This window comes from Schistocerca piceifrons, chromosome 2, assembly GCF_021461385.2.
Source record: "Schistocerca piceifrons isolate TAMUIC-IGC-003096 chromosome 2, iqSchPice1.1, whole genome shotgun sequence".
Classification (NCBI taxonomy): Eukaryota; Metazoa; Arthropoda; class Insecta; order Orthoptera; family Acrididae; genus Schistocerca; species Schistocerca piceifrons.
Genome location: NC_060139.1, coordinates 1,038,744,601 through 1,038,771,798, shown reverse-complemented (window position 1 = coordinate 1,038,771,798; position 27,198 = coordinate 1,038,744,601). Strand labels below are relative to the sequence as shown.

General features: G+C 42.2%; 1 protein-coding gene across 1 annotated transcript in view; it reads left to right on the top strand.

The window, feature by feature from the left end:
* Positions 1-2,221: 2,221 nt before the first annotated feature.
* The window catches only part of LOC124776109, a 195,504-nt gene continuing 170,527 nt past the window's right edge, over positions 2,222-27,198 (top strand). The window contains exons 1-3 of the mRNA XM_047250950.1: positions 2,222-2,291; positions 5,092-5,272; positions 12,400-12,568. Of these exons, the coding sequence (XP_047106906.1) occupies positions 2,222-2,291; positions 5,092-5,272; positions 12,400-12,568 (420 nt within the window). The remainder of the gene's footprint in view (positions 2,292-5,091; positions 5,273-12,399; positions 12,569-27,198) is intronic.

Here is a 27,198-nt window from a genome sequence, read left to right as displayed (position 1 = left end):
TTTTGCTCCCCAAATAGGAAAACTCCTTTACTACTTTACGTGTCTCATTTCCTAATTTAATTCCCTCAGCATCACCCGACTTAATTCGACTACAGTTCATTATCCTCGTTTGCTTTTGTTGATGTTCATCTTACGTCCTAAGACACTACCCATTCCCTTCAGCTGCTCTCCCAGGTCCTTTGCTGTCTCTGACAGAATTACAATGTCATCGGCGAACCTCAAAGTTTTTATTTCTTCTCCATGGATTTTAATTCCTACTCCGAATTTTTCTTTTGTTTCCTTTACTGCTTGCTCAATATACAGATTGAATAACATCGGGGATAGGCTACAACCCTGTCTCACTCCCTTCCCAACCACTGCTTCCCTTTCATGTCCCTCGACTCTTATAACTGCCATCAGGTTTCTGTACAAACTGTAAATAGCCTTTCGCTCCCAATATTTTACCCCTGCCACGTTCAGAATTTGAAAGAGAGCATTCCAGTCAACTTCGTCAAAAGCTTTCTCTAAGTCTACAAATGCTAGAAACGTAGGTTTGCCTTTCCTTAATCTTTCTTCTAAGATAAGTCGTAGGGTCAGTATTGCCTCACATATTCCAACTTTCCTATGGTATCCAAACTGATCTTCCCCGAGGTCAGCTTCTACCATTTTTTCCATTCGTCTGTAAAGAATTCGTGTTAGTATTTTGCACCTGTGGCTTATTAAACGGATAGTTCGGTAATTTTCACGTCTGTCAACACCTGCTTTCTTTGAGATTGGAATAATTATATTCTTCTTGAAGTCTGAGGGTATTTCGCCTGTCTCATACATCTTGCTCAGTAGATGGTAGAGTTTTGTTAGGCCTGGCTCTCCCAGGGCTGTCAGTAGTTCTAATGGAATGTTGTCCCGGGGCCTTGTCATACGATCGTGAAAGCCTTCATTCTATGATGATCAGTGTAGATTGCAGCTCACATGTAAGCAGACTCACTTACTGCTCACCAAAGACGAATGGTGCGGGAAGAAACGTCAATATGTAATACAACTGCCCTTCGCTATGCACTTCTCGGTGGTTTTGTAGAGAACAGCGTAGGCGTAACAAGATGTTTGTCTTTCTCTGTTTCCTCCCTATTGGACGCTTTAACCCTCCCGTTACCAAGCTTTCTCACATCTCTGTTTTACCAAGCTGGGTATTTGGACTACCCCAAAAGAGTTCTGTGTTTTATTGTAATATTTGTTCTCAGGTTTCATTTATTGCCATTGAATGGGTTTATTTAGTACTGAAAAACAGCTTTTCAGGTTATTAGAAGTATTTAATCAGGTCACAGATACAAAGTACAATTTTTTTTATATCTTTCACTAAATTCAGTATTCAACGAACAGAAAATAATCTATGTACCTCAACAGTCACTGCACTAAAATAACACAAGACTTTTTTCAACTTTTCAGTCAAGTACATTTTTGCACTGCTTGCACTTCACAGTAGCAGTTTCTTCTCTGAGTATATTACAAACAGGTTTCTTGCACGTTACACAACAGAATCTTGTTTTCCGATCTTCGTTTCTCTTGCAATCTTGACATCGTTGTGGCGTTGGTAACTTGGAACACTGGGTCTGGATCACTGCTGTAGGAATTGCAATGTTACAAGCTTTCAGTGCATCTTGTACAACTTTATAAAGACCTTTGATATTTTTGGCTCTTTCTTTCATGTTGCCTTTGCTGAGTCCAAATGTCAGTTCAGCCGTGAAGAGTTTACGTCGGCTTCGGTTATTCTTCTGCCTTTCAGGAAATCTTTGAGTGTACAGAATATATGCATTCAGTGCTGCAATATCTATCATTTCCATGAAGATTCTTAGTGGCCACCGCCTCGTTCCTCTAACACAACTGTAGTCTCTTGTCATTTTGTCCCCATCATTTACAGCACCTTTGGTTTTGTTGTAGTGCAGTATGATTTCGGGTTTGTGTTCACTTTCTTCACCACTCACTTTTCTCTCATTATGCTGAGTAGAGAGTAGTATTACTGCCTTTCCCTTCTTTGGAACATAGGAGACTAGAGGCAAGTCATTTGTGAAGCAAAACATTGAAGAGTGAACTTCTCTCTTTCTGTTTTGCAAGAATTCCTTCGGAATCTCTTTCTTATTGGAACGCAAGGAACCAACAAATGTCGTGTTTCGTTTTAGTAGTTCAGCAGCCAATGGAAAACTGGTGAAAAAATTGTCAGTTGCTACACCATGAACGTTACTCAGAAATGGTTTCCATCAGATCCAAAACAACTCTCGTCCTTGATTCACTTCCCGAGTATTGTCCACCATTCCTGTGTAAATTTGGATCCATAATAAGTAAAATGTCTTCACATCAGCACAAACCCAAATTTTAATGCCATACTTGCCAGGTTTGCTCTTCATATAAACCCTAAAAGGGCAGTTTCCTCGGTACGTTGCTAATCGTTCGTCAATAGTCACTTATTCATAATGATAGAAGTTCTTGCACAAGTTAGATTGAAATTTGTCGAACACTACGCTGATGGCCTGTAGCTTGTCCTTGGTTTCTTCAATTCTCTGTGCTCTTGTGTCTCTGTTGTCAAACCGCAAGAATTTCAGTATAGACAAAAATCGGTTTCTTGACATGGCAGCAGAAAAGAATGGTTGCCGAAAGGCCACATTACCTCCCTACAGATCGGAAGCACTTGTGCAATGTCCATGAGTTAGACCAGCTTCTATTAGAATTGCTAATACAGCGTACACTTCTGTTGCATTTATATCTCTCCATGTCGTTTTGTTCGAAGAATGAGCTGAATTCCACAAAGAAATTACACGTTTGGCTTCCCTGTTCGTTTCTTCTACAATGATGCTCACGATTTCCGGCGAGATAAATAATAAAAATGACTCTGTTATTGTTTTGATTGTTTTTCCATCTTTCACTGGGCGAGGTGTTACGTTCAAAATGTTGCGACGTCGACGCCGCCCACCTTTTGGTGGTGGTCCACTGGAAAATTGTAGTCTACTTCTAGAAACAAACAAATCTCCAGTGTCTTCTTCTTCTTCTTCTTCTTCTTCTTCTTCTTCTACTTGTTCACGTGAATGTGTAGTACACTCCTGGAAATGGAAAAAAGAACACATTGACACCGGTGTGTCAGACCCACCATACTTGCTCCGGACACTGCGAGAGGGCTGTACAAGCAATGATCACACGCACGGCACAGCGGACACACCAGGAACCGCGGTGTTGGCCGTCGAATGGCGCTAGCTGCGCAGCATTTGTGCACCGCCGCCGTCAGTGTCAGCCAGTTTGCCGTGGCATACGGAGCTCCATCGCAGTCTTTAACACTGGTAGCATGCCGCGACAGCGTGGACGTGAACCGTATGTGCAGTTGACGGACTTTGAGCGAGGGCGTATAGTGGGCATGCGGGAGGCCGGGTGGACGTACCGCCGAATTGCTCAACACGTGGGGCGTGAGGTCTCCACAGTACATCGATGTTGTCGCCAGTGGTCGGCGGAAGGTGCACGTGCCCGTCGACCTGGGACCGGACCGCAGTGACGCACGGATGCACGCCAAGACCGTAGGATCCTACGCAGTGCCGTAGGGGACCGCACCGCCACTTCCCAGCAAATTAGAGACACTGTTGCTCCTGGGGTATCGGCGAGGACCATTCGCAACCGTCTCCATGAAGCTGGGCTACGGTCCCGCACACCGTTAGGCCGTCTTCCGCTCACGCCCCAACATCGTGCAGCCCGCCTCCAGTGGTGTCGCGACAGGCGTGAATGGAGGGACGAATGGAGACGTGTCGTCTTCAGCGATGAGAGTCGCTTCTGCCTTGGTGCCAATGATGGTCGTATGCGTGTTTGGCGCCGTGCAGGTGAGCGCCACAATCAGGACTGCATACGACCGAGGCACACAGGGCCAACACCCGGCATCATGGCGTGGGGAGCGATCTCCTACGCTGGCCGTACACCACTGGTGATCGTCGAGGGGACACTGAATAGTGCACGGTACATCCAAACCGTCATCGAACCCATCGTTCTACCAATCCTAGACCGGCAAGGGAACTTGCTGTTCCAACAGGACAATGCACGTCCGCATGTATCCCGTGCCACCCAACGTGCTCTAGAAGGTGTAAGTCAACTACCCTGGCCAGCAAGATCTCCGGATCTGTCCCCCATTGAGCATGTTTGGGACTGGATGAAGCGTCGTCTCACGCGGTCTGCACGTCCAGCACGAACGCTGGTCCAACTGAGGCGCCAGGTGGAAATGGCATGGCAAGCCGTTCCACAGGTCTACATCCAGCATCTCTACGATCGTCTCCATGGGAGAATAGCAGCCTGTATTGCTGCGAAAGGTGGATATACACTGTACTAGTGCCGACATTGTGCATGCTCTGTTGCCTGTGTCTATGTGCCTGTGGTTCTGTCAGTGTGATCATGTGATGTATCTGACACCAGGAATGGGTCAATAAAGTTTCCCCTTCCTGGGACAATGAATTCACGGTGTTCTTATTTCAATTTCCAGGAGTGTATCTTCTGATATTTCATCATCAGCTTCATCTGATGCTATGATATGGTCTTTGTCAAGAGGTTCCATATATTCATTCAGTTCATTCTCAATGTCCCATCCATGTTCATCGTCATTGACATCAGAATTGTATAGAATTTCCATGATCTCTTCGCTGGAAAAAAGTCCTTTGGACATCCTTACTTGCAGATGAAATACTGACTCGTGTAATGTCAGCTCAAAATTGAACGTCAAATTCAACTCAACAATAGTAACCAGCAACACTAACAAACATTGGATCTATGGCAAAACTCAACAAAGAAGATGAGTGACATATATATGTCCCAAAATCTTCTTTTTCTACAAATAAGAAAATACGAAGTTTCATACCAAGCGGGGTAGTCTCACAACCCCACCAATAAATCACTTGAACAACAATGATATAGCCAAAACAATTAGTCGTGAGTGTGAATTCAACGTCAATCATTTTAGTACAAAGTCATGAAACCACAGGCGTGTTGCCCTTCATATAACATTGTTATAGGGAAAAAAATCAACCTGGGGTAGTCAGAATACCCCGCTTGGTAATGCGAGAGTTAACACGAGTCGTTGTCGGTGTTTGTGTGCAGGGGCGGGCCTGGTGCTGGGCAGGGTGATCTCGGACGAGCTGCTGGAGTGCTACCGCGACCTGGGCGCGAACCCGGTGCCGCTGAGCACCGCCTCGCTGGTGACGCTGGTGCGCAAGGTGGAGCGCATGGAGAACGCCGCCACGCTCGATCTTCGCACGCTCTCCTACACGCTGCTGCACAGGTAGGTGGAGCTAGCGGCTGCCTGCGGCCTCGCCACTTTATAAACCTACTGACCACGAGTCAATGGAAGGGCTGTCCCATCCGAAGACGTGCTCCCTATTGCACTGCAGCTGTATTTTTAGCAAGAAGTCGTCTAATTTTATACGAAACATTACCAGAAACGTTACTGACATAAAGCATCATTTTCCATCCACGTCTTCACTTTTACTATCAGTTAATGTGGAACAACTAGTGACGGATTATAGCCGTTATTGCGGGCTATATATTTAATTAATTTTTTCTCATCTCGCAAGCTCTGATCGTACGAATTATGTTAGAAGATAGGTTAAGGAATGGCAAATCTACATTTATAGCATTTGTAGAGTCACAGAAAGCTTTTGACAGTGTTGACTGGAGTACAATGTTTGAAATTCTGTAGGAAGCAGGGGTAAAATACAGGGAGCGAAAGGCTGTTACAAATTGCGCAGAATCCAGACGGCAGTTGTAAGAGTGGGGGCGGGGGGGGGGGGGCATGAAAGGTAAGCAGTGGTAGAGAAAGGAGTGAGAGAGGGTTGTAGCCTATCCCCGATGCCACTCAGTCTGTACATTGAGCAAACAGTAAAGGAAACAAAAGAAAAAATTAGAATAGGAATTAAATGTCAGAGACGAGAAATAAAAACTTCGAGGTTTGCAGATGACACTGTAATTCTGCCAAGGACAGCAAATGAGATGAAAAAGCAGCTGAATATAATGGGCGGTGCGTTGAAAGGAGCATATGAGATGAACATCAACAAAAGCTAAAACGAAAGTAATTGAATATAATCGCATTAAATCAGGAGGTGTTGAGGGAATTAGATTAAGAGACGACACACTAAAAGAAGCAGATCATTTTGGTATTTGGGCAGTAAAATGATTGACAATGGTCTAAGTAGAGAGGGATAAAATGTCATTGACAAGAAAAGCGTTTTTGAAGAAGGGAAATTTTTTAACGTCGAATATAGAGTTAAGTTTTTGAAATCCCTTTTGTATGTAGAGTAGGTATGCAAGTGAAATGTTGACGATAGTTACTTCATGCAAGTTGAGAATAGAAGCTTTTGAAATGTGATGTTACAGAAAAATGCTGAAGATTAGATGGGTAGATGGCTCTGAGCACTATGGGACTTAACATCTGAGGTCATCAGCTCCTAGAACTCACAACTAGTTAAACCTAACTACCGTAAGGACATCACACACATCCATGCCCCAGGCAGGATTCGAACCTGCGACCGTACCAGTCGCGCGGTTTCGGACTGAAGCGCCTAGAACCGCTCGGCCACCGCGGCCGGCTTTAGATGGGTAGATCATGTAGCTTATGAAGAGATACTGAACAGAATTGCGTATAATAGACACCTGTGGCACAATTTCCCATTTAATCTCCCATTTAATACTGGAGAGAAATGTGGGGGTAAAAACTGTAGAGGACGACCAAGAGATGAATACATTTCGGCGATGAAGAGGCTTGCATAGGGTAGAGTAGTTTGGACAGTTGCATCAAACCAGTCTTCGGACTGTAGACTAACAACCAACCAATGCCAAACAGGCGGTTTTACAAAAAAATGAGGAATATTGACGTCTTTTTCTCACGTCTACATCTATAGCCCAAGAAACCGTTCATTCTCCGCATAAGTGCTGGTGCCTGAAATTACCTGGGGGACGGGGGAGGGAGGGGAGGGGGGGGGGGGTAGATAAATTTCCATTACTGAAGCAGTCGGTACCAACGTTTGTACAAGTCCTCGATCTTTACTTGCATCTGAATTATGCAGTGCATGTGACCATATATGAGCAATTATCTCATTCAGCGTGTGATACAACTAAGAAAAAGTATTTATTTTGAGCCAAAGAACACAACATGTGGTCAACATACAGTAATAATGTAGACTATTCAAGGTCATTGTTTTACTGTTTTCTTCTGGTATTGTAGTTATGTACATCGTTGCTCCTTTTGAAGTGTACTGGGATATTTACAACAAACTTCATTCAGGAATAAATATACTGTCAAGCAGTTGGCGAAAACATTATCTCCTTAATCAGATCTCTACAAGATGATCGTTGATGAAGAGCGATTATTATTATTCCAGTTTTTGGGCACTTTCTTGCAGATAAGTTGCCGCAGTACATTATCCCATATGATATTATTAAATGAAAATATGGGAGATAGGTTAACTTAATTACAGGGCTATTACAAATGATTGAAGCAATTTAATAAATTCACTGTAGCTCCATTCATTGACATATGGTCACGACACACTACAGATACGTAGAAAAACTCATAAAGTTTTGTTCGGCTGAAGCCGCACTTCAGGTTTCTGCCGTCAGAGCGCTCGAGAGCGCAGTGAGACAAAATGGCGACAGGAGCCGAGAAAGCGTATGTCGTGCTTGAAATGCACTCACATCAGTCAGTCATAACAGTGCAACGACACTTCAGGACGAAGTTCAACAAAGATCCACCAACTGATAACTCCATTCGGCGATGGTATGCGCAGTTCAAAGCTTCTGGATGCCTCTGTAAGAGGAAATCAACGGGTCGGCCTGCAGTGAGCGACGAAACGGTTGAACGCGTGCGGGCAAGTTTCACGCGTAGCCCGCGAAAGTCGACGAATAAAGCAAGCAGGGAGCTAAACGTACCACAGCCGACGGTTTGGAAAATCTTACGGAAAAGGCTAAAGCAGAAGCCTTACCTTTTACAATTGCTACAAGCCCTGACACCCGATGACAAAGTCAAACGCTTTGAATTTTCGGCGCGGTTGCAACAGCTCATGGAAGAGGATGCGTTCAGTGCGAAACTTGTTTTCAGTGATGAAGCAACATTTTTTCTTAATGGTGAAGTGAACAGACACAATGTGCGAATCTGGGCGGTAGAGAATCCTCACTCATTCGTGCAGCAAATTCGCAATTCACAAAAATTTAACGTGTTTTGTGCAATCTCACGGTTTAAAGTTTACGGCCCCTTTTTCTTCTGCGAAAAAAACGTTACAGGACTCGTGTATCTGGACATGCTGGAAAATTGGCTCATGCCACAACTGGAGACCGACAGCGCCGACTTCATCTTTCAACAGGATGGTGCTCCACCGCACTTCCATCATGATGTTCGGCATTTCTTAAACAGGAGATTGGAAAACCGATGGATCGGTCGTAGTGGAGATCATGATCAGCAATTCATGTCATGGCCTCCACGCTCTCCCGACTTAACCCCTTGCGATTTATTTCTGTGGAGTTATGTGAAAGATTCAGTGTTTAAACCTCCTCTACCAAGAAACGTGCCAGAACTGCGAGCTCACATCAACGATGCTTTCGAACTCATTGACCGGGACATGCTGCGCCGAGGGTGGGAGGAACTTGATTATCGGCTTGATGTCTGCCGAATCACTAAAGGGGCACATATCGAACATTTGTGAATGCCTAAAAAAACTTTTTGAGTTTTTGTATGTGTGTGCAAAGCATTGTGAAAATATCTCAAATAATAAAGTTATTGTAGAGCTGTGAAATCGCTTCAATCATTTGTAATAACCCTGTATTTGCCTCTCTCCAAGATTCGCAATGACTGGAAGCGCAAATGTGGCTGAAGTCGATTGTTTTAGGTGTTCCACAAACCGTAGTTATCATTTACTCACCAAGCAATAGAATTAGTATTGGTGCAGAACCTAATTAGACGGAAGTTCGCTTACTTATATGAGAAAGAGAAGATAATCTAAGATTGAGCAATGTGGAACCCCAAACAATTGTGAAACGTGCCTGACACTTTTTTCCGGATGTAAGTCGTTAATAATCTGTGGCAGTGTACTATTACACAGTGTCACCAGTTCAGATCTGGTGAGCAGTGAGCGAGTGAGAGGAGGCTGAAAGCAACGGCTGAAGAACAGCCAAGCATAGGATAGGCACTTGATGCAGGAAGTGGCAACTGACCTTTAACATAGATAAATGTATTGTATTGCGAATAGATAGAAAGAAGGATCCTTTATTGTATGATTATATGATAGCGGAGCAAACGCAGGTAGCAGTTACTTCTGTAAAATATCTGGGAGTATGCGTGCAGAAGGATTTGAAGTGGAATGATCATATAAGATTAATTGTTGGTAAGGCGGGTACCAGGTTGAGATTCATTGGGAGATTCCTTAGAAAATGTAGTCCATCAACAAAGGAGGTGGCTTACAAAACACTCGTTCGACCTATACTTGAGTATTGCTCATCAGTGTGGGATCCGTACCAGGTCGGGTTGACAGAGGAGATAGAGAAGATCCAAAGAAGAGCGGCGCGTTTCGTCACAGGGTTATTTGGTAAGCGTGATAGCGTTACGGAGATGTTTAGCAAACTCAAGTGGCAGACTCTGCAAGAGAGGCGCTCTGCATCACGGTGTAGCTTGCTCGCCAGGTTTCGAGAGGGTGCGTTTCTGGATGAGGTATCGAATATATTGCTTCCGCCTACTTATACCTCCCGAGGAGATCACGAATGTAAAATTAGAGAGATTCGAGCGCGCACGGAGGCTTTCAGACAGTCGTTCTTCCCGTGAACCACACACGACTGGAACAGAAAAGGGAGGTAATGACAGTGGCACGTAAAGTGCCCTCCACCACACACCGTTGGGTGGCTTGTGGAGTATAAATGTAGATGTAGATGTAGACATAGTACTTTGAAGGTGTAGCGGTGGAACTTTATGTTCCGTGCCACCCTCCGACTGTGGAAGTACAGAGGAGGGCATTATTGCACCAACTCTATGGTGAAGGAAGAAGTGGCTGGACGAGAACAGGCCACTGCTAGTGACTGTATGAAAACGGACAGAAAAACGTGGTCGTATTGGGCCTGTCGTCAGTCATAGCGCGAATCCGAGTCCTCCAGGATGGTGAGCGGAACGGGGTGTCGTGCCAGCGCCGTGGAACTGTGGTGCCGATGGTTTGTAGTCCAGCGACCGTGTCACGGAGGGCATCCATTTTACTGCATAGCTGGCGAGCCTTACGGCGAATGGCCGTATTTGTCTCCTCATGCTCCACCTGAGAACTTTATTCTGTAGGCGCTGGAGCGTCAGAACCCGGGACTTACTAATTGTGGCCCACGAAGAGGAACCATATGTTAGTGAGGGTAGGACAACGGAGTGGTACAACCGGAGCTTGGTATCTAAAGTCAGCTCTCGGCTGGAGAAGAGTGGGTACAAGACCTTTGACAACTTTAACCCTTTATGGGTGACGTATTCTGCGTGACGGTGGTAGAAAAGTTTCTTATCCAACCAGATCCCTGGATACTTGGTGGCTTGGCCACATGGGACCCGGACGACCCCGATTGAGATGTTGTGGTGGAGTATAGGGCGCCGTTTAGTGAAATTCATTGCCGCAATTTTGGCGGCATTGAGGGCCATTTTATTGGAGCGACACCAGGTGACCATTGCGTCCACTTGCCTTTGGAGGCGAGCAATGAGTTGATCAGGATTACGGCCAGTCGTATAAAGCGCCGCGTGATCGGCGTATTGCGCCAAATGGCAGTGACGGATGACGGTCATGTCATTGACATAGACATTAAAAGGAAGAGGGGACAGCACAGATCCCTGAGGAGTACCGATCTACATGTGGCGTACGCTGGGGCGGTTTCCCCGCTGAGCAACGAGGAGGGTCCCCTGGTGAAGGAAATCGTCCACAATTTTAACGTAGATGTCAAGAATAGGCGTTTACGTCAGCATTTTATACCCCACATTGTCCTGACATATCTTATCATAAGCAGTTTGCCCGCCCAAGAAGATCGCTAATTCCCACAAATGATAAGAAATCAACTCTCTTGCATCCGACTGCTTGTTTTAATATACTCTCCAACGTCTCTTAACAGCTATGCTCAAATGCTCCTGTACGCACCAGAAAAGTTACCTCTTCTTGCTAGTGCAACTGCGTGATCAGCAACATGCTGAAAATAATTGAAAAGGAACATTGCGGCCGGTCGTGGTGACCGAGCGGTTCTACGCGCTTCAGTCCGGAACCACACGACTGGTACGGTCGCAGGTTCGAATCCTGCCTCGGGCATGGATGTGTGTGATGTCCTTAGGTTAGTTAGGTTTAAGTAGTTCTAAGTTGTAGGGGACTGCTGACCTCAGATGTTAAGTCCCATAGTGTTCGCCCCGGTAGCTGAGTGGTCAGCGTGACAGACTGTCAATCCTAAGGGCCCGGGTTCGATTCCCAGCTGGGTCGGAGATTTTCTACACTCAGGGACTGGGTGTTGTGTTGTCCTAATCATAATCATTTCATCCCCATCGACGCGCAGGTCGCCGAAGTGGCGTCAAACCGAAAGACCTGCACCAGGCGAACGGTTTACCTGACGGGAGGCCCTAGCCACACGACATTTCCAAGTCCCATAGTGCTCAGAGCCATTTGAACCATTTTTTTTTGGAACACTGAGATACATGCAGAGTACAATCAATGATCACAACTGCGAATACAACTACAAACATTTTTTTAAAGAAACTGAATGATTAGGAGGAGTTTGGTCAACAAGCTTTAAACGTCTAAAAAAATGAAAAAAAAACCCAATGAAGACTTTTATTTACTATATTCAAAAAATTGATGATTTAAACACTGACAACCTTTACACAGACCTTTCCTTTTGTTTCGACTCTATGGTTAGTAACAACTTTAATTGTTCCACAATGTTTATAATCAAGATTTAACGTCTCTGGTCACAACAAAGGCACGAAATTTCTCTCAATGAATGCGTACACAAATCTAACAAAATCCGTCCAGTGCGCAAGCAAGCAACAGTTACGTGCAGCAGGAATCCAAATTACCAAAAATCATCAATTAATACCAAAGTCTCCACCGGCGCTACTAGCTCGGCCACGGCAGTCTGCGACCTCTCATGTCGTCGCGGCTTCTCTCCACCGCACGCTGCGTCCGACGCCTTCCGACTCAACTGTTCGCTCGCTATTACTCGCGCTAATACCTCAGACTCAGATTTTGTGTACGCACACCACAGCAGAATCACTAGCCAACTCTCCAAAGAAATATTAACGTCCAACTTCCACAGTCGACAATGTATACCTCGTTAATTAGGTTGTACAACTTCAAACATCCCGTTTTGTTAAGTACGGTGTGAGTCCCCCTGTTCGCTGCTCACAGATCCTGTTTCTGCTACTTGCAGGTTCCGCGCGGACGGCCTGGAGCGCGACCCGGACGCGGTGTTCAGCGAATTTGTGGTGCCGGTGAGGCAGAGCGGCCGGCAGGCGCTCAAGTGGGACATTCTGGCCGAGCAGCTGCTGCCGGGCAACTCGCTGCTCTTCCCCGAGGAGAGCCTCACGCACCACGAGAAGGTACCGTCTGTCTGCACCTCACCTTAAAAGACACGGCGTGGCACCGATCAAGTTTACGGCATGTTTGCATTTAGAAGCAGGGGCTGCTTCATCACGACGAGCAGTGCAGACATACAACCTAATAAAATTGCTGCCACAGCCCGTGGCCTCTCACACCTTTATTTGTTAGTAGCTTTTTGCCCATGACTTTACTCACGTACCCATATCTCGCGTACAATGTTCACAAAAAACAGAACACCTTGAGCGACTAGAGAGAGGACACGTACACTACTGGCCATTAAAATTGCTACACCACAAAGATGAATTGCTACAGAGGCGAAATTTAACCGACAGGAAGGAGATGCTGTGATATGCAAATGATTAGCTTTTCAGAGCATTCACACAAGGCTAGCGCCGGTGGCGACACCAACAACGTGCTGACATGAGGAAAGTTTCCAGCCGATTTCTCGTACACAAACAGCAGTTGACCGGCGTTGCCTGGTGAAACGTTGTTATAATGCCTCGTGTAAGGAAGAGAAATGAGTACCATCACGTTTCCGACTTTGATAAAGGTCGGATTGTAGCCTATCGCTATTGCGGTTTATCGTATCGCGACATTGCTGCTCGCGTTGGTCAAGATCCAATGACTGTTAGCAGAATATGGAAACGGTGGGTTCAGGAGGGTAATACGGAACGCCGTGCTGGATCCCAACGGCCTCGTATCACTAGCAGTCGAGATGACAGGCATCTTATCCGCATGGCTATAACGGATCGTGCAGCCTCGTCTCGATCCCTGAGTCAACAGATAGGGACTTTTGCAAGACAGCAACCATCTGCGCGAACAGTTCGACGACGTTTGCAGCAGCATGGACTATCAGCTCGGAGACCGTGGCTGCGGTTACCCTTGACGCTGCATCACAGACAGGAGCGCTTGCGATGGTGTACTCAACGACGAACCTGGGTGCACAAACGGCAAAACATCGATTCTTCAGATGAATCCAGGTTCTGTTTACAGCATAATGATGGTCGCGTCCGTGTTCGGCGACATCGCGGTGAACGCACATTGGAAGCGTGTATTCGTCATCGCCATACTGGCGTATCACCCGGCGTGATGGTATGGAGTGCCATTGGTTACATGTCTCGGTCACCTCCTGTTCGCATTGACGGCACTTTGAACAGTGGACGTTACATTTCAGATGTGTTACGACCCGTGGCTGGAACAGTGTAACACATCGTACACTATTAGGGGTGGCAGCCCTTCGCCCTTTGTTATGACAAGGGTTAAGAGCGCGTCCTCTACTTCTTCGCCTTTGACGAATGTGCAGAAGCATGCTAGACTGTAATGGTGTATGGAACAATGGCACTGGAGACAGGAATGGCATCAGATAGTGTTTTCGAACGAACCCAGGTTCTGTTAGTTTGAAAATGATGGCTGCATTTTGGTTCGTGACAGAAGAGGGGCGGGGGTGGGGGGGAGGGAGGGGCGGCATCACAGTGACTGCAAACCCACAAGGCTCACAGCACCAGCTCAAGGCCTTAATGAGTGGGTCGGTACAACCACAAATCACTGGTTGATGTATCCCCAGTGTGACTTCCGTGAATGAGATCCTGCGACCCGTAGTCATACCCTTTCTGCACAACCCTTTCATGTCATGAATATCAATATACGTCACAGGACTTTAAGAAGCAAACATACTAATACCAAGTGTACACTGAATACTGCTCCGTGTACACTTGGTGTTAGTATGTTTGTTTCTCAAAGTCCTGTGACGTATATTGATATTTATGACATGCTCTACACATTGTTTAAGTAATGATAAATGTAATGTTGTGGCTTAGACCAATTTAACGCTTATCTGTGAAGATGGTCCATGACTGAAACCGATCGATATTTGGGTTTGAAACAAAAGCAGCTGATGGCCAAACACGCATTTTATACATTACTTGACAGCCGTTGGTAGTAACCTTCCAAAAATCTTCACTTACAAGCCGCGCCTGCTACTGAGGTGCCGAGCCCTAAAAAGAACTGTATGTAGCAACTGTTGATTCTCCGCTGTCTTACACCATGCGACTTTACACAGGACGCTGCTTGTATCCGTGGTATCTGTCATGTGGCATGAAGTTTGACTCCCATACACACTACAAAAATTATTGGTTCGTTGCAGTGCCTTCTGTAACCTCCCCACAATAATTTTAAAAGAAAATGAAAGACAATACTTAATACAAATGAGAGCCGAGTGTAACCTCCCCACCGTAATTTAAAAGGAAAGATATGTCAATATTATTTAGGAATGCTAATGGACATTGCACTAAGCATAACTTTCCCACAATGGAATCTACTGACAATGACAATTAAACAAAAATTAGCAATCTGACTCAAATATAAGTTCTTCACAAAAAATTAAAGTCAATTCAGTGACAACAAAATCTCACCGATAATGTTAATTCAATTACACCGAAATATCGGTCTTTGGCCCTGTGTAAAACAATCAGAATTAAAGTCTTACCTCAGAATAACTGGATGTCAAATTTCTGCTCTTTTTCGTGCGCACGGCTTGGAGGAACTGCATTGCAAATAATAATATTCCTTTTTTTGTGATTTTACTGAAATTTTTCTTTAAAAGAAAGGTGGAGTGAAATGGGAAGTGCAACGAAATCTTTAGTTCAATAAAAAATAAAATTTTTGAAAAAATGCTTTTGAAATAAAAATTATTATTGGGGCATTTGTTGGAAATTAATTACAATTAATAAACTTTACATTATCTAATGATTATATTAATTAACAGTATACCTCATTCAGCATCTTGACCAGTGTTGCCGACCGCCTACATCACACAACCGCACTGGGCTGCTACTACTGACCGACCGCTCTGCATGACGACTATTAGCGTACAGCACTACATGACGACTAGTAGTGAACTGCACTGCACGACTACTACTGACCGACTGCTCGTAACTAAATCGAGCTACAGACTTCCACGACTACAGACAGAGTACTGCTCTGCATAGCGACAACTAGCGAACTGCTCGCAACACTCGCGCGGTCGAGCGCATACTCTCTGGTCAGAGACACTGCAATGCCTCGCCATCGCTGCTGCGTTACATACGTGTTTCATAACCCTCCACTGGGGGGGCAAAAATTTGGCAGCGATGGTGAGTCATTTGGACTTGCCAATCGCGGCAAAATTTTTTTCTAATTAATAAACTTCTACAATTTACAGAATATTTAGATGTAGTACATGAATTAAATGTTGTGCACACGCACTAAGTACAAAATATATAAGACAAAGACAAGATATGAGTACAAAACATAGTAGCAAATCAGAAAAATGTATATACAAATTATTTGACAGAAAACAAAGTGCACAGGCATTGAAAAAATTCTTTAGCATATTCAGAACAAATAAACAGACTGGCAAAAAATATTATGTTGACAAGTGACACGAGTGCACATGCACTGCAGTTGAGAACATATCAGTAAATGATGAAACGTATATACAATTAGTAACAAACGACATAAGTGCATAGACATTGAAGTACTGAATAGTACAAATCATATTGAAAAATGAGAAAAGTGCACAGGCACTGAAATTCAATAGAAAACATATTAATGCCTAACATAAGTGCACATGCACTGTAGTTCAGAACATATCATTAAAATAAAAATGTATATACAATATAAAAGACAAGAGTGTACATATACTGTACTTCAGAACAAATCGAAAAAAAAATGTCTTTAGCATTTTCGCAATAAAGAAACATAATGGCAAAAAAAAAACTCATATCGATAAGTGACATAAGTGTACTCGCACTGGAGTTGAGCAAATCTAAAAAAAATGTATAGCCATGAACATAAATAATGTTACCAAAAAAAAAAATTTTTTTTTTTTATGTGACAAGAATCAGGTTAGGAAAGGGAAAGATTGCATCATGGTTGTAGCACTTTAGATTGCACACAGCTGTTCTGAAAGTCCATATCTTTCCACAGAAGTACAACACCAAGTGACACAATTTGAAGTTCTTTTCCCATCAGAATTTATCAGTGTAGCCAAGACACTGAACTGTCGTAGTAATGTTCCATGTTCTCATTTTGGCAGTACATTAGGTACACCAAACAGTGGGACCATAATAACGTCTTCATCGCTCACGGTGGTGGACAACATGTCGTGTCAACACCACGCTCTTACAAGGCACACCCACGTAGAATTAGTGCAAAACCAAAGATAGTGCTCCATGATCACTAGGATAAACAGGACAAACGGACATTGCAGTAATTCAGGCTAGTTAGCTTATGAGGTGAAGGACATCAAGTCACATAATATTGACAATTACAGACTTAATTAGCAGTTTGTGGCATTCATAGCCCAGTTATTGAACATTTCTGTACCAAGTATGTAGTATTACAGAAAAATGTTCATTAATTGTTTTACATAGAATCAGTAGTCTTCTTTTCCTAGTTACAAAATGTAGCATGGTTAATTAATCATTTGTCATTCCAATATAGTAAGAATCATTAGCCTTCTCCTGATTACAAAGCATTATGAAACAATCACATTCTTTTCCAGTTACAGAGTATAATTAAGAATCATTAACCTTCTCCTAATTACAGTTAATTAATCATTTGTCATTCCAATAATAATCATTAGCCTTTTCCTAATTACAGTTAATTAGTCATTTGTCATTCCAATAATAATCATTAGCCTTTTCCTAATTACAGTTAATTAATCATTTGTCGTTAATTAATCATTTGTCATTCCAATAGTAAGAATCATTAGTCTTCTCCTAATTACAAAGCATTATTAAACAGTCACATTCTTTTCTGGTTACAAAGTATGAACATTGAAAACAAGAGCTAATTAATGGCATAATTAATAACAATTCATCGAATGACATTAATTATTGGCACTCAGTGGCCAGCAAGTATTGAATAGAATAAAACATAGTTCATCATTCAGTATTATTCAGATTATTACGAAGTCATTATTAAAAATCAGTTAATTACAGTCATAGCATTAATAATCACAGGCATTATAAGTAGTCTCATTACAATAAACAGTGTTTCTCCTTCAGTAGTCTTCAGATCATTACAAAGTCATTATTAAAATCAGTTAATTACAGTCATAGCATTAATAATCATGCGCATTATAAGTAGTCTCATTACAATAAACAGTGGCAGTTATTAGCTAGTGACAAAGCATTATTTTAAATAAATACCTTTTTTTTTGTCTCATTAAGAGGTCATTACTCAAGTGACATACTATTCAGAGCTAATCAGCATTACTCAGAATTTTCTCAAACTGGTATCACTACTTGGGACTGGTAATACATTTTTTTTTTTGTTAGCAATGCATTGCGTTGGGATCGATAATTAATTGCTGAGGCATAACACTATTTGCTTTTGACCTATTGCTGCAAATGAGGATAGGTAACGTCATTCGTCATGAGTCAGCTGTAGCAAGGTTATGTAACAAGGCAGTATGTGTGATCACATTCATAAATGATAAACACAAATGGGTAAAAATTAAAATGCAAGTACTAGAACAGGTATAATAAGTAACAGGTTTAGTAAGTATCATGAAAAGCTTCTCCTGGAAAAATATACAAAATGGATTATTAGCCTGAAAGAAGAAACGCACACTATGCTGAAAAGTAGTGAACTTCGAATTAACAGGTAGTGAAATGTGTATAAAAATGTGTTCCATAGCTGTCCTTTCCAAAACTTTCCGTCATCCTACTATGCAATATAACACCTGCTGTCAAAGCAAACTGCAACAAATACTTAAATAACTACGTAGCATAAATACATAACTTCAACATTATCCTCATCTGTAAAGAAAAAACTTCATTATCCGTCACTTCATTATCCACATTACCATAACTTCATTATCATCATCACCTGTAAAGAAAAACTTCATTATTCATAATACCATATCCTTCATCATTATTCATCAGTATTCATTATCATCTGCAAAAAATCACTTCATTACTCATTATACAACTATTCCTTATCTCTAGCATATTTCATCACTAAAACTAAGATGTGTAGTTCAGTCTGACAGCCTGCGTCAATCACCTTGTATTCTGAAAGAAAAAATTAGTTAAGACTGCTATTCTACGGTGAGTATAGTATATTCTTGTTAATGCTTGTTAATCCTGATCCATTTACTCTTCCTCATAAAGTTATTGCATCTTCTATCGTTTATTCCGTAGGTGAAATTCCCATTTATATTAAATTTATTTGTTATACGCATCATTTCTTTCTGAAATTGATGAACAAAGATTAATGTCCTGCATTTAAATCATATACCCACTAGATAATGACTGGTTTATGGTAACATACTTAAGCATACAGCATAACATGACAGAAAACGTAATATGTCAAAGACATTGACAGTGTTCAGATGCAAAAATGTACACAGAATATCACAATGCAGCAGCAAAAATGTAAAACAGTCACGATCTTGAGATGTCATAGGGCAAAAAAAATGTCAAAGTCAACTGGTGTGTGGTATATCTTATCTATTTAACTATTTCACAGTGCATATAAACAAAACTAGAATACAATCGTACATAAAAGGACAAATGTGACGTTCGTTGTGTTCAGCTTGTATGTAGTGTAGTTAATAGAGGCGAGAATTAAAGACTTTAATGAAAAAAATGTAATGAAATTAACATGTCATTAGCTAATATTGCATAATTAGTCATAAAATACGTAAGTTCGTCTGGAAAAGTATGCACGGTCTGATGTGTAACGACAAGAAAAGCGACCTGCTAACCTTACCTTGTCGGGCACTTGCCAAGAAAAAATATGATAATCATCAGTAATTAGTCAGGTGAAATAATTGCGTTAGTAAATGGCATCATAGTGTGTTGAATCATACAGTGGTTTCACTCAATAAACGGTTTAATATTTGAGATGTGGTGATTGCCTTTCGATTTTCTAGTTCTCAAAGTTTCGACGTGTACAACATTGGGGTGAGGGATGCTGCGAATCCGATATGGACCTGCGTATAGAAGTTCAAATTTACTGCACTTACCTTTTAATTTACTGGATAAATAGTGTGTACGTATTAATATCTTCTGTCCAACGTGAAAGTCGCGGCGTGTACAAACCTGTTTCTGCTGTCTTCTCCGGCGCTCTGCGGCACGTTTGATGTTGTTCAGCGCAATGTTAATTATTTCGTGGTGTCGTAGGCGACGACTTTTGGGGAATTTTACTAATTCTTTAATTTTGTTTGGTGGTTCAACGTTTTTCAGTATAACAGACGGAGATAGCATAGTGGATTCATTTGGAATGGAATTAATTACATCTTGGAATGAGAGTATGTAAGTATCCCAATCAATATGTCTTTTGTGGCAGTATATTCTACACAGTTTACCAATTTCTTTCATTAACCTTTCACAGGGGTTCGAAGAAGCGTGGTACTTGGATATATAGATCGGAGAAATGTTTCTGGCTCGTAACATGCGTGTCCATACGCTACTACGAAATTGAGATCCATTGTCAGAAATTACTTTCATCACATGCCCTACATGAGATAGAAAATGTTTTACAAATGCTTTCGAAACAGTTTTAGCAGTAGCTTTGCGTAATGGAGTGAAAGTAACAAATTTTGAAGTGAGCTCAACAGCGACAAAGATGTAGCAAAAACCACTGTTAGTTCTCGGAATCGGACCAAAAATATCTACTGCGGCCATGTGTCTTAATTTAACAGGTACAATGGGATATAATGGAGGAATATGTGAAGTGGTGTCTGATTTAGCTTTCTGGCAAATTTTACAAGACGCTATAACTCGACGTATACGTTTCTCCATGTTGGCAAAATAACAGTTCTGTCTCAGTATAAGAAAACATTTTCGTGCTCCGTAATGTGCGTAGCTTAAATGAGTGTACCAAATTAATTTGTTAACCAGTTCGTCAGGTATGCATAATAACCAATTGTTGCTGTCAGGATGAGAGCGGCGAAACAGAATGTCATTGCGTACAGTGTAATGGTTTCTAATCGTAACATTATTCTTATCTTGCCAAAGGTGTTTAATTTCTTTCCACACATTGTCTTTATTTTGCTCCTTTGCTATGTCCTGTAATGACGATGAAATAAAGTTTTCAAATGCAACTTGCTGAATGTACATGACACTGAAATTTGTTTTGCAGAAGTTGGTTGCTACGTCTTGCTGATTGTTGCCGAGAGAACGCGATAGTGCGTCTGCTATAACATTTTGTGTGCCGGGAATGTGAACTATTGTAAAATTAAATTCCTGTAAATAAAGTTTCCATCTGCTTAATCTATCGTGCGTGAATTTGGCCGAAAGTAAAAATTGTATCGCTCTGTGGTCTGTGTAAACGGTGGTATGTCTGCCATAAAGAAAGTGCCTAAATCTCGTGAAAGCCCATACAACACATAATGTTTCAAGTTCTGTAACGGAATAATTTCGTTCAGCAGGTGACAGAATGCGACTTGCAAATGCGATGTTTTTAATTACAGTAGAGCCATCTTCTTCTATTTCCTGAAAAATGTGTACGCCTAAAGCGGTGTTGGAACTGTCGGTAGCAATGGAAAAATTTCTGGTAAGATCAGGGTGCGATAAAAGTGGAGCATTCAACAAAGCATGTTTCAAATAACATTCTCGTGAACAAAATTCTGCGTGTCAAAATTATTGCTTACGTTACTGGAATATGAAACCTGTGCTGTATCTGGTTAAAATCTATCGTATGTGTTATTATTTACGGGAGAATGTTGTGGCATATCCACTATATGAACTGTTCTGTTATTTCTTATGGACGTGTTACGCTATGGATGACACCTATTGTCTGTTTCATTCATCATAATATGTTGTTGCTGATGTTGTTGCTGCTCATAAGATCGACTGTTATTAATTGTACGCTGATAATTGTGCTCGTTATTTTTACGTCTGTCATGATAGTAATTTCTATACGGCGCATTGCGATACGAGTTGAAATAGTGTGTTATCTGTACGTAGTTATTTCCTTGCTGCCATGCGTTACTATTTGTTGGAGCTGGGACTATACGTGCACGCGGCGAAACATTAAAGTTTGGTTGACCTTGTAGACTGCATTGTTGGTTAGGTTTGCTAAGCGGTTGACTTTCATTCTATTGTAGTGAAAAACATCTATTGTTACTAAAATGTGGTTTGCTATTGCTGATAATTTTACACATACTGATGACTGCGACTTTTATCTGTTATTTAAGTTCTCGTGATTCTGGAGTGCCTAATGAAAATTGTCACATTCGGTAAAAAATTTGTCATATCCGGTTTTCATTACATACGTTTCTTAATTCTACAAAGAGCAATAGTTAAAGAGCAGTTTTGATAGATATAAAGGATAGTAGAAGAAAAGGCAGCAGTGCAGAAAACTAAAGATGAAACAGCACTACTACAGCTCGGGGCCCTATGCTCGCTACGGCACATATTCATTAAAGCGTAATGAATCCCCTGAGGTCATTTACGCACTGCAAATAAATTTTAGCTTTTGCGTTGCAGGCAATAGCGGTAAAATTTCAAAGGCAAATTCTTGTATCCGTGCTAATTCAAATTTCCTCATTACAGGCAACGCTGATGAAAATATAATAACAAATTGTCGCCTCTGGTTCAAAGCTAGTTTCTGCATTACAGGTAATAGCGGTGAATGTACAAAGATAAATTGTCGTATACAGTGCAAAGCGTGTACCTGTGTTCTGTCATTATTATATTCTTTACATTTTCTTACAAATGCAAATTGCTCGAAATCTACGTTCTCGTCACTCAGTTTGATAACACGTTCAGGTTTGTGTGTGAATCTGTTCGTCTGAGTCATTTCGGATTTTAAGTCGCGTGGCTTTTCGGATTTTAAGTCGCGTAGTTGCTGTAAATTGCTCACATTATACACGCTGCGTGACTCTGACAAATGCTCGCAACGTGGCGGATTCTGTGACGTATTGGTGACTGAAATGGTTTTCAACTCTGTTACTGTAACACTTTCGTCAATTTGGTTGATCTGTCGTGCAAATTTCTCGTCAGCTTCCGTATTCGGAGTGTGTGAAACTTCCAATGACTTCAAATTAAACTCGTCGCGAATCTGTACTGCGTTTTTAAGGCATTGTTCAGTGACTGCATTAATTTCGTGTATCTGTGTTTCGTTTGCTGAACATTGTTCGGTGACTGCAATAATCCCGTCTTTATGTGATTCTGTTGTGTCTACACGTGTGCTACTTAATTCTTGTGCAACAGTGCCAACTTCTTCATTACTGTCATTAGCACAAGTCTCAGTATCCTCACGTAAATGTACTTTATTGTCCCGACATTGCACGGTAACAGCTGTAATCTACTCACTAACTTGTTTGTTCTGTTCTTTAAGATCGTCTTGTTTTTCGTTTGTGAGTTCGAAACTTTTATCAATTGTTTCGCTAGGTTGTTTGTAATGGTTGTCGAAACTTTCACTCTGTTGTCCGATCCATTCAATAAGTTTGTTTAGTTTTTTGTTCTGTTCACTAAATAGTTGTTGTAGCAATCTTGCCATAATTTGTTCAAAGCCAAAGTTAGCGTTTATACTCTCTGTGCTGTTTAGTGGTGGATCTGGAACTTTCTCGCTTACTGTAACCATTTGGTTATTCTGAGATTTAGAAAAAGGTTTGTCAGTCGGATGTACACTGTCAGACATTATTTCGGAATTAAATAAATCTGTCCTACTTTCAGTACACTGTTCATTTTCACTAGACAAATTTGTCTGTACGTTACTTGAATTTTCCAAATCGGGTGTGTTAAGCTCGGTAGCGCTCATTACAATGGAGCGTCCCGCGTCATCAATTGTCGTCAAATTAACAGACGAGACAATTGAGTTCGATTGTTCATCATTAATATAAAATTCATCATTAATGGTTGTAATGCACTGATTGTTAGTGAACGCAGGATTGTCATCATCACACTGCGTGTCACAATTACTATCGGTCATGCTGTTTAAGTCGGTAATTTCATTCAAAATACCTCGCGATACACTATTCACAGTCTTTCGCGGCATTTTTACAATAGTCACAATTTTTCACAAAATAAATAAGCACAATGCAAAAGCAACACACAAATACAACAGAGCAACGAATTGCCGTTGACCTGTAGAAAGAAAGTCACAAGTTAATAAAAGCGTTGCGCCAAATCCTTATTATATCTAAGCAAATAAGAGCAGATATCTGACTGTTCCTCAAAAGACTCTCAACGAAATACGATCCTGGACTGGGTGTCGCCAAGTGTAACCTCCCCACCGTAATTTAAAAGGAAAGATATGTCAATATTATTTAGGAATGCTAATGGACATTGCACTAAGTATAACTTTCCCACAATGGAATCTACTGACAATGACAATTAAACAAAAATTAGCAATCTGACTCAAATATAAGTTCTTCACAAAAAATTAAAGTCAATTCAGTGACAACAAAATCTCACCGATAATGTTAATTCAATTACACCGAAATATCGGTCTTTGGCCCTGTGTAAAACAATCAGAATTAAAGTCTTACCTCAGAATAACTGGATGTCAAATTTCTGCTCTTTTTCGTGCGCACGGCTTGGAGGAACTGCATTGCAAATAATAATATTCCTTTTTTTGTGATTTTACTGAAATTTTTCTTTAAAAGAAAGGTGGAGTGAAATGGGAAGTGCAACGAAATCTTTAGTTCAATAAAAAATAAAGTTTTTGAAAAAATGCTTTTGAAATAAAAATTATTATTGGGGCATTTGTTGGAAATTAATTACAATTAATAAACTTTACATTATCTAATGATTATATTAATTAACAGTATACCTCATTCAGCATCTTGACCAGTGTTGCCGACCGCCTACATCACACAACCGCACTGGGCTGCTACTACTGACCGACCGCTCTGCATGACGACTATTAGCGTACAGCACTACATGACGACTAGTAGTGAACTGCACTACACGACTACTACTGACCGACTGCTCGTAACTAAATCGAGCTACAGACTTCCACGACTACAGACAGAGTACTGCTCTGCATAGCGACAACTAGCGAACTGCTCGCAACACTCGCGCGGTCGAGCGCATACTCTCTGGTCAGAGACACTGCAATGCCTCGCCATCGCTGCTGCGTTACATACGTGTTTCACTTCTTACATTGTGGTTGATGCATTGAACAATGCAAATCAGAGACATATCGCGCCCCATACTCTTAAAGTTAGTTTGAAGTTTGTTTGTATGCTCTGCTACTCTCTTCAGCCTATTGCAATGAAACTATGGCGAGTTGTGCGCACGCCTGTGAACGTTTTTGTCGGGATAAGAACCAGCTACCACCCGTCTGAAAGGTCGTTGTCGGACTTTCTAGATGGGACTTTTTTGTCATCTTCATCCCCATTCCTGGTGGCAGTAGGGTTATCTGACTCCTACAGTGCTTTCATACTTATAATACCTCAAGTAAGTACCAAAATTGCTTTAAATTCCTCCGGTGTTCCTGAATTATGCTTTTACTTAATCCTTTCTCCCTCCAAACACCCTGCCACAAGGATGCTACAGGTGTCTTACTGTCACATAAAATCTTTCCACATAGCAAATTAAATGACTTTGTACCCCCACTTCCTACCTCCCCTGTACACAATTTGTGTGTTGCATCCTCAATGTAGTGGTGCGAGGGTTACAGTAAAATGGCAGGGGTGCATCGGAAACAAGCAACTTGACTCCAAAGAGAAGTTGTATACGGTGGCCGTAGCAGCGTTAGTCGCTTGGAGAGAAGTCGACTGGAACCTGTGGTATTGAATCGCGACGCAATTTGTGTGTTGCATCGTCGATAAGAGGGTGTGAAGGGTTGCAGTGAACTGGCAGTGGCGCATCGGAAACAAGCAACTTGACTCCCAGGAGAAGTGCCACACGCTGACTATAGCAGCCTTAATCGCTTGGAGAGAAGTCAGCTCGAGCCTGTAGAATTGAATCGCGGCGCCGTTTGTGGGTTGCATCATCTATATGAGGGTGTGAGTGTAACAGTGCACTGTCAGTGGTGCATCGGAAAAAAGCAGCTTGACTGCCAGGAGAAGATTCATTGAGTGACCATAGCCGCGTTAGATGCTTTCAGAAAAGTCAGCATGGAGACAGTAATATTGAATCGTGACGTAATTTGTGTGTTGCATCTTCAGTGTGAGGGGGCGAGAGTACTAGTAAACTGGCAGTGGTGCATCGAAAACAAGCAACTTGAATCCCAGGAGGTTCCATATGGTGAATGTAGCCACCTTAGTCGCTTGGAGAGAAGTTGGCTTTAGCCTGTAGTATTGAATCGCGACCCAGTTTGTGTGTTGTATCGTCAATATGAGGGTGAGAGTATTACAGTAAAATGTCAGTGGTGCATCGGAAGCAAGCAGCTTCACTCCCAGGAGAAATTCCATACGCTGACCGTAGCAGCGTTAGTCGATTGTAGAGAAGTCAGCTGGAGCCTGTAGTATTGAATCGTGACGCAATTTGAGTGTAGCATAGTCTATGTGAGGGTGCGAGTGTTACAGTGAAATGGCAGTGAGGCAACGGAAGCAAGATACTTGACTCCCAGAAGGTCCACAGCGTGACCGCAGTCACGTTAGTTGCTTGGAGAAAAGTCGGCTGGTGCCTGTAGTATTGAAGCACAATGCAATTTGCGTGTTGCATCGTCAACGTTAGGGTGCTAGGGTTACACTATAATGGCAGAGGCGCATGGGAAATGGGCAACATGTGTCCCACAACATCTTACATACGGTGACTGTAGCCGCGATAGTTGTTGGGAGAAAACTCAGCTGGAACGTCTAGTATTGAATCGGGGGGCATTTTAAGTGTTATATTGTAAAATGTAAGGGTGCGAGGATTATAGTAAGCCGTCAGCTGAGCATCAGAAACATGCAACTTGACTCCCAGAATAACGTCAATACACTGTCTGTAGCAGTGTTAGCCTCTTGGAAAAAAAGTCTGCTGGAATATGTGGTACTGAATAGCAATGCGTTATGAGTGGTGTATCGTCAATGTGAGTGTGCGAGTGTTATAGTAAACTGTCAGTGGTGCATCGGAGACAAGCAACTTGACTGACAGGAGAACGTCCATACTTTGACCGAAGCCCCGTTAGTCGCTTGGAGAAATTTCGCCTGGAGCCTATAGTATTAAATCGCGGTGCAATTTGTGTGTTGCATCCTCAATGTGAGGGTGCGAAGGTTACAGTACACTGTCAGTGGTGCAGCAGACACAAGCTACTTGACTCCCAGGAGAAGTCCCATACAGTGACCGTAGCTGCGTTAGTATCTTGGAAAGAAGTCGTCTGGAGCCTATAGTATTGAATCGCGACGAAATTTGTGTGTTGCATCGTCTATAAGAGGGTGTGAAGGGTTACAGTGAACTGGCAGTGGCGTATCGAAAACAAGCAACTTCACTCCCAGGAGAAGTGCCATACGCTGACTGTAGCCGCCTTAATCGCTTGGAGAAGTGCCATACGCTGACTGTAGCCGCCTTAATCGCTTGGAGAGAAGTCAGCTCGAGCCTGTAGAATTGAATCGCGGCGCCGTCTGTGGGTTGCATCATCTATATCAGGGTGTGAGTGTAACAGTGCACTGTCACTGGTGCATCGGAAACAAGCAACTTGAATCCCAGGAGGTTCCCTATGGTGAATGTCGCCACCTTAGTCGCTGGGAGAGAAGTTG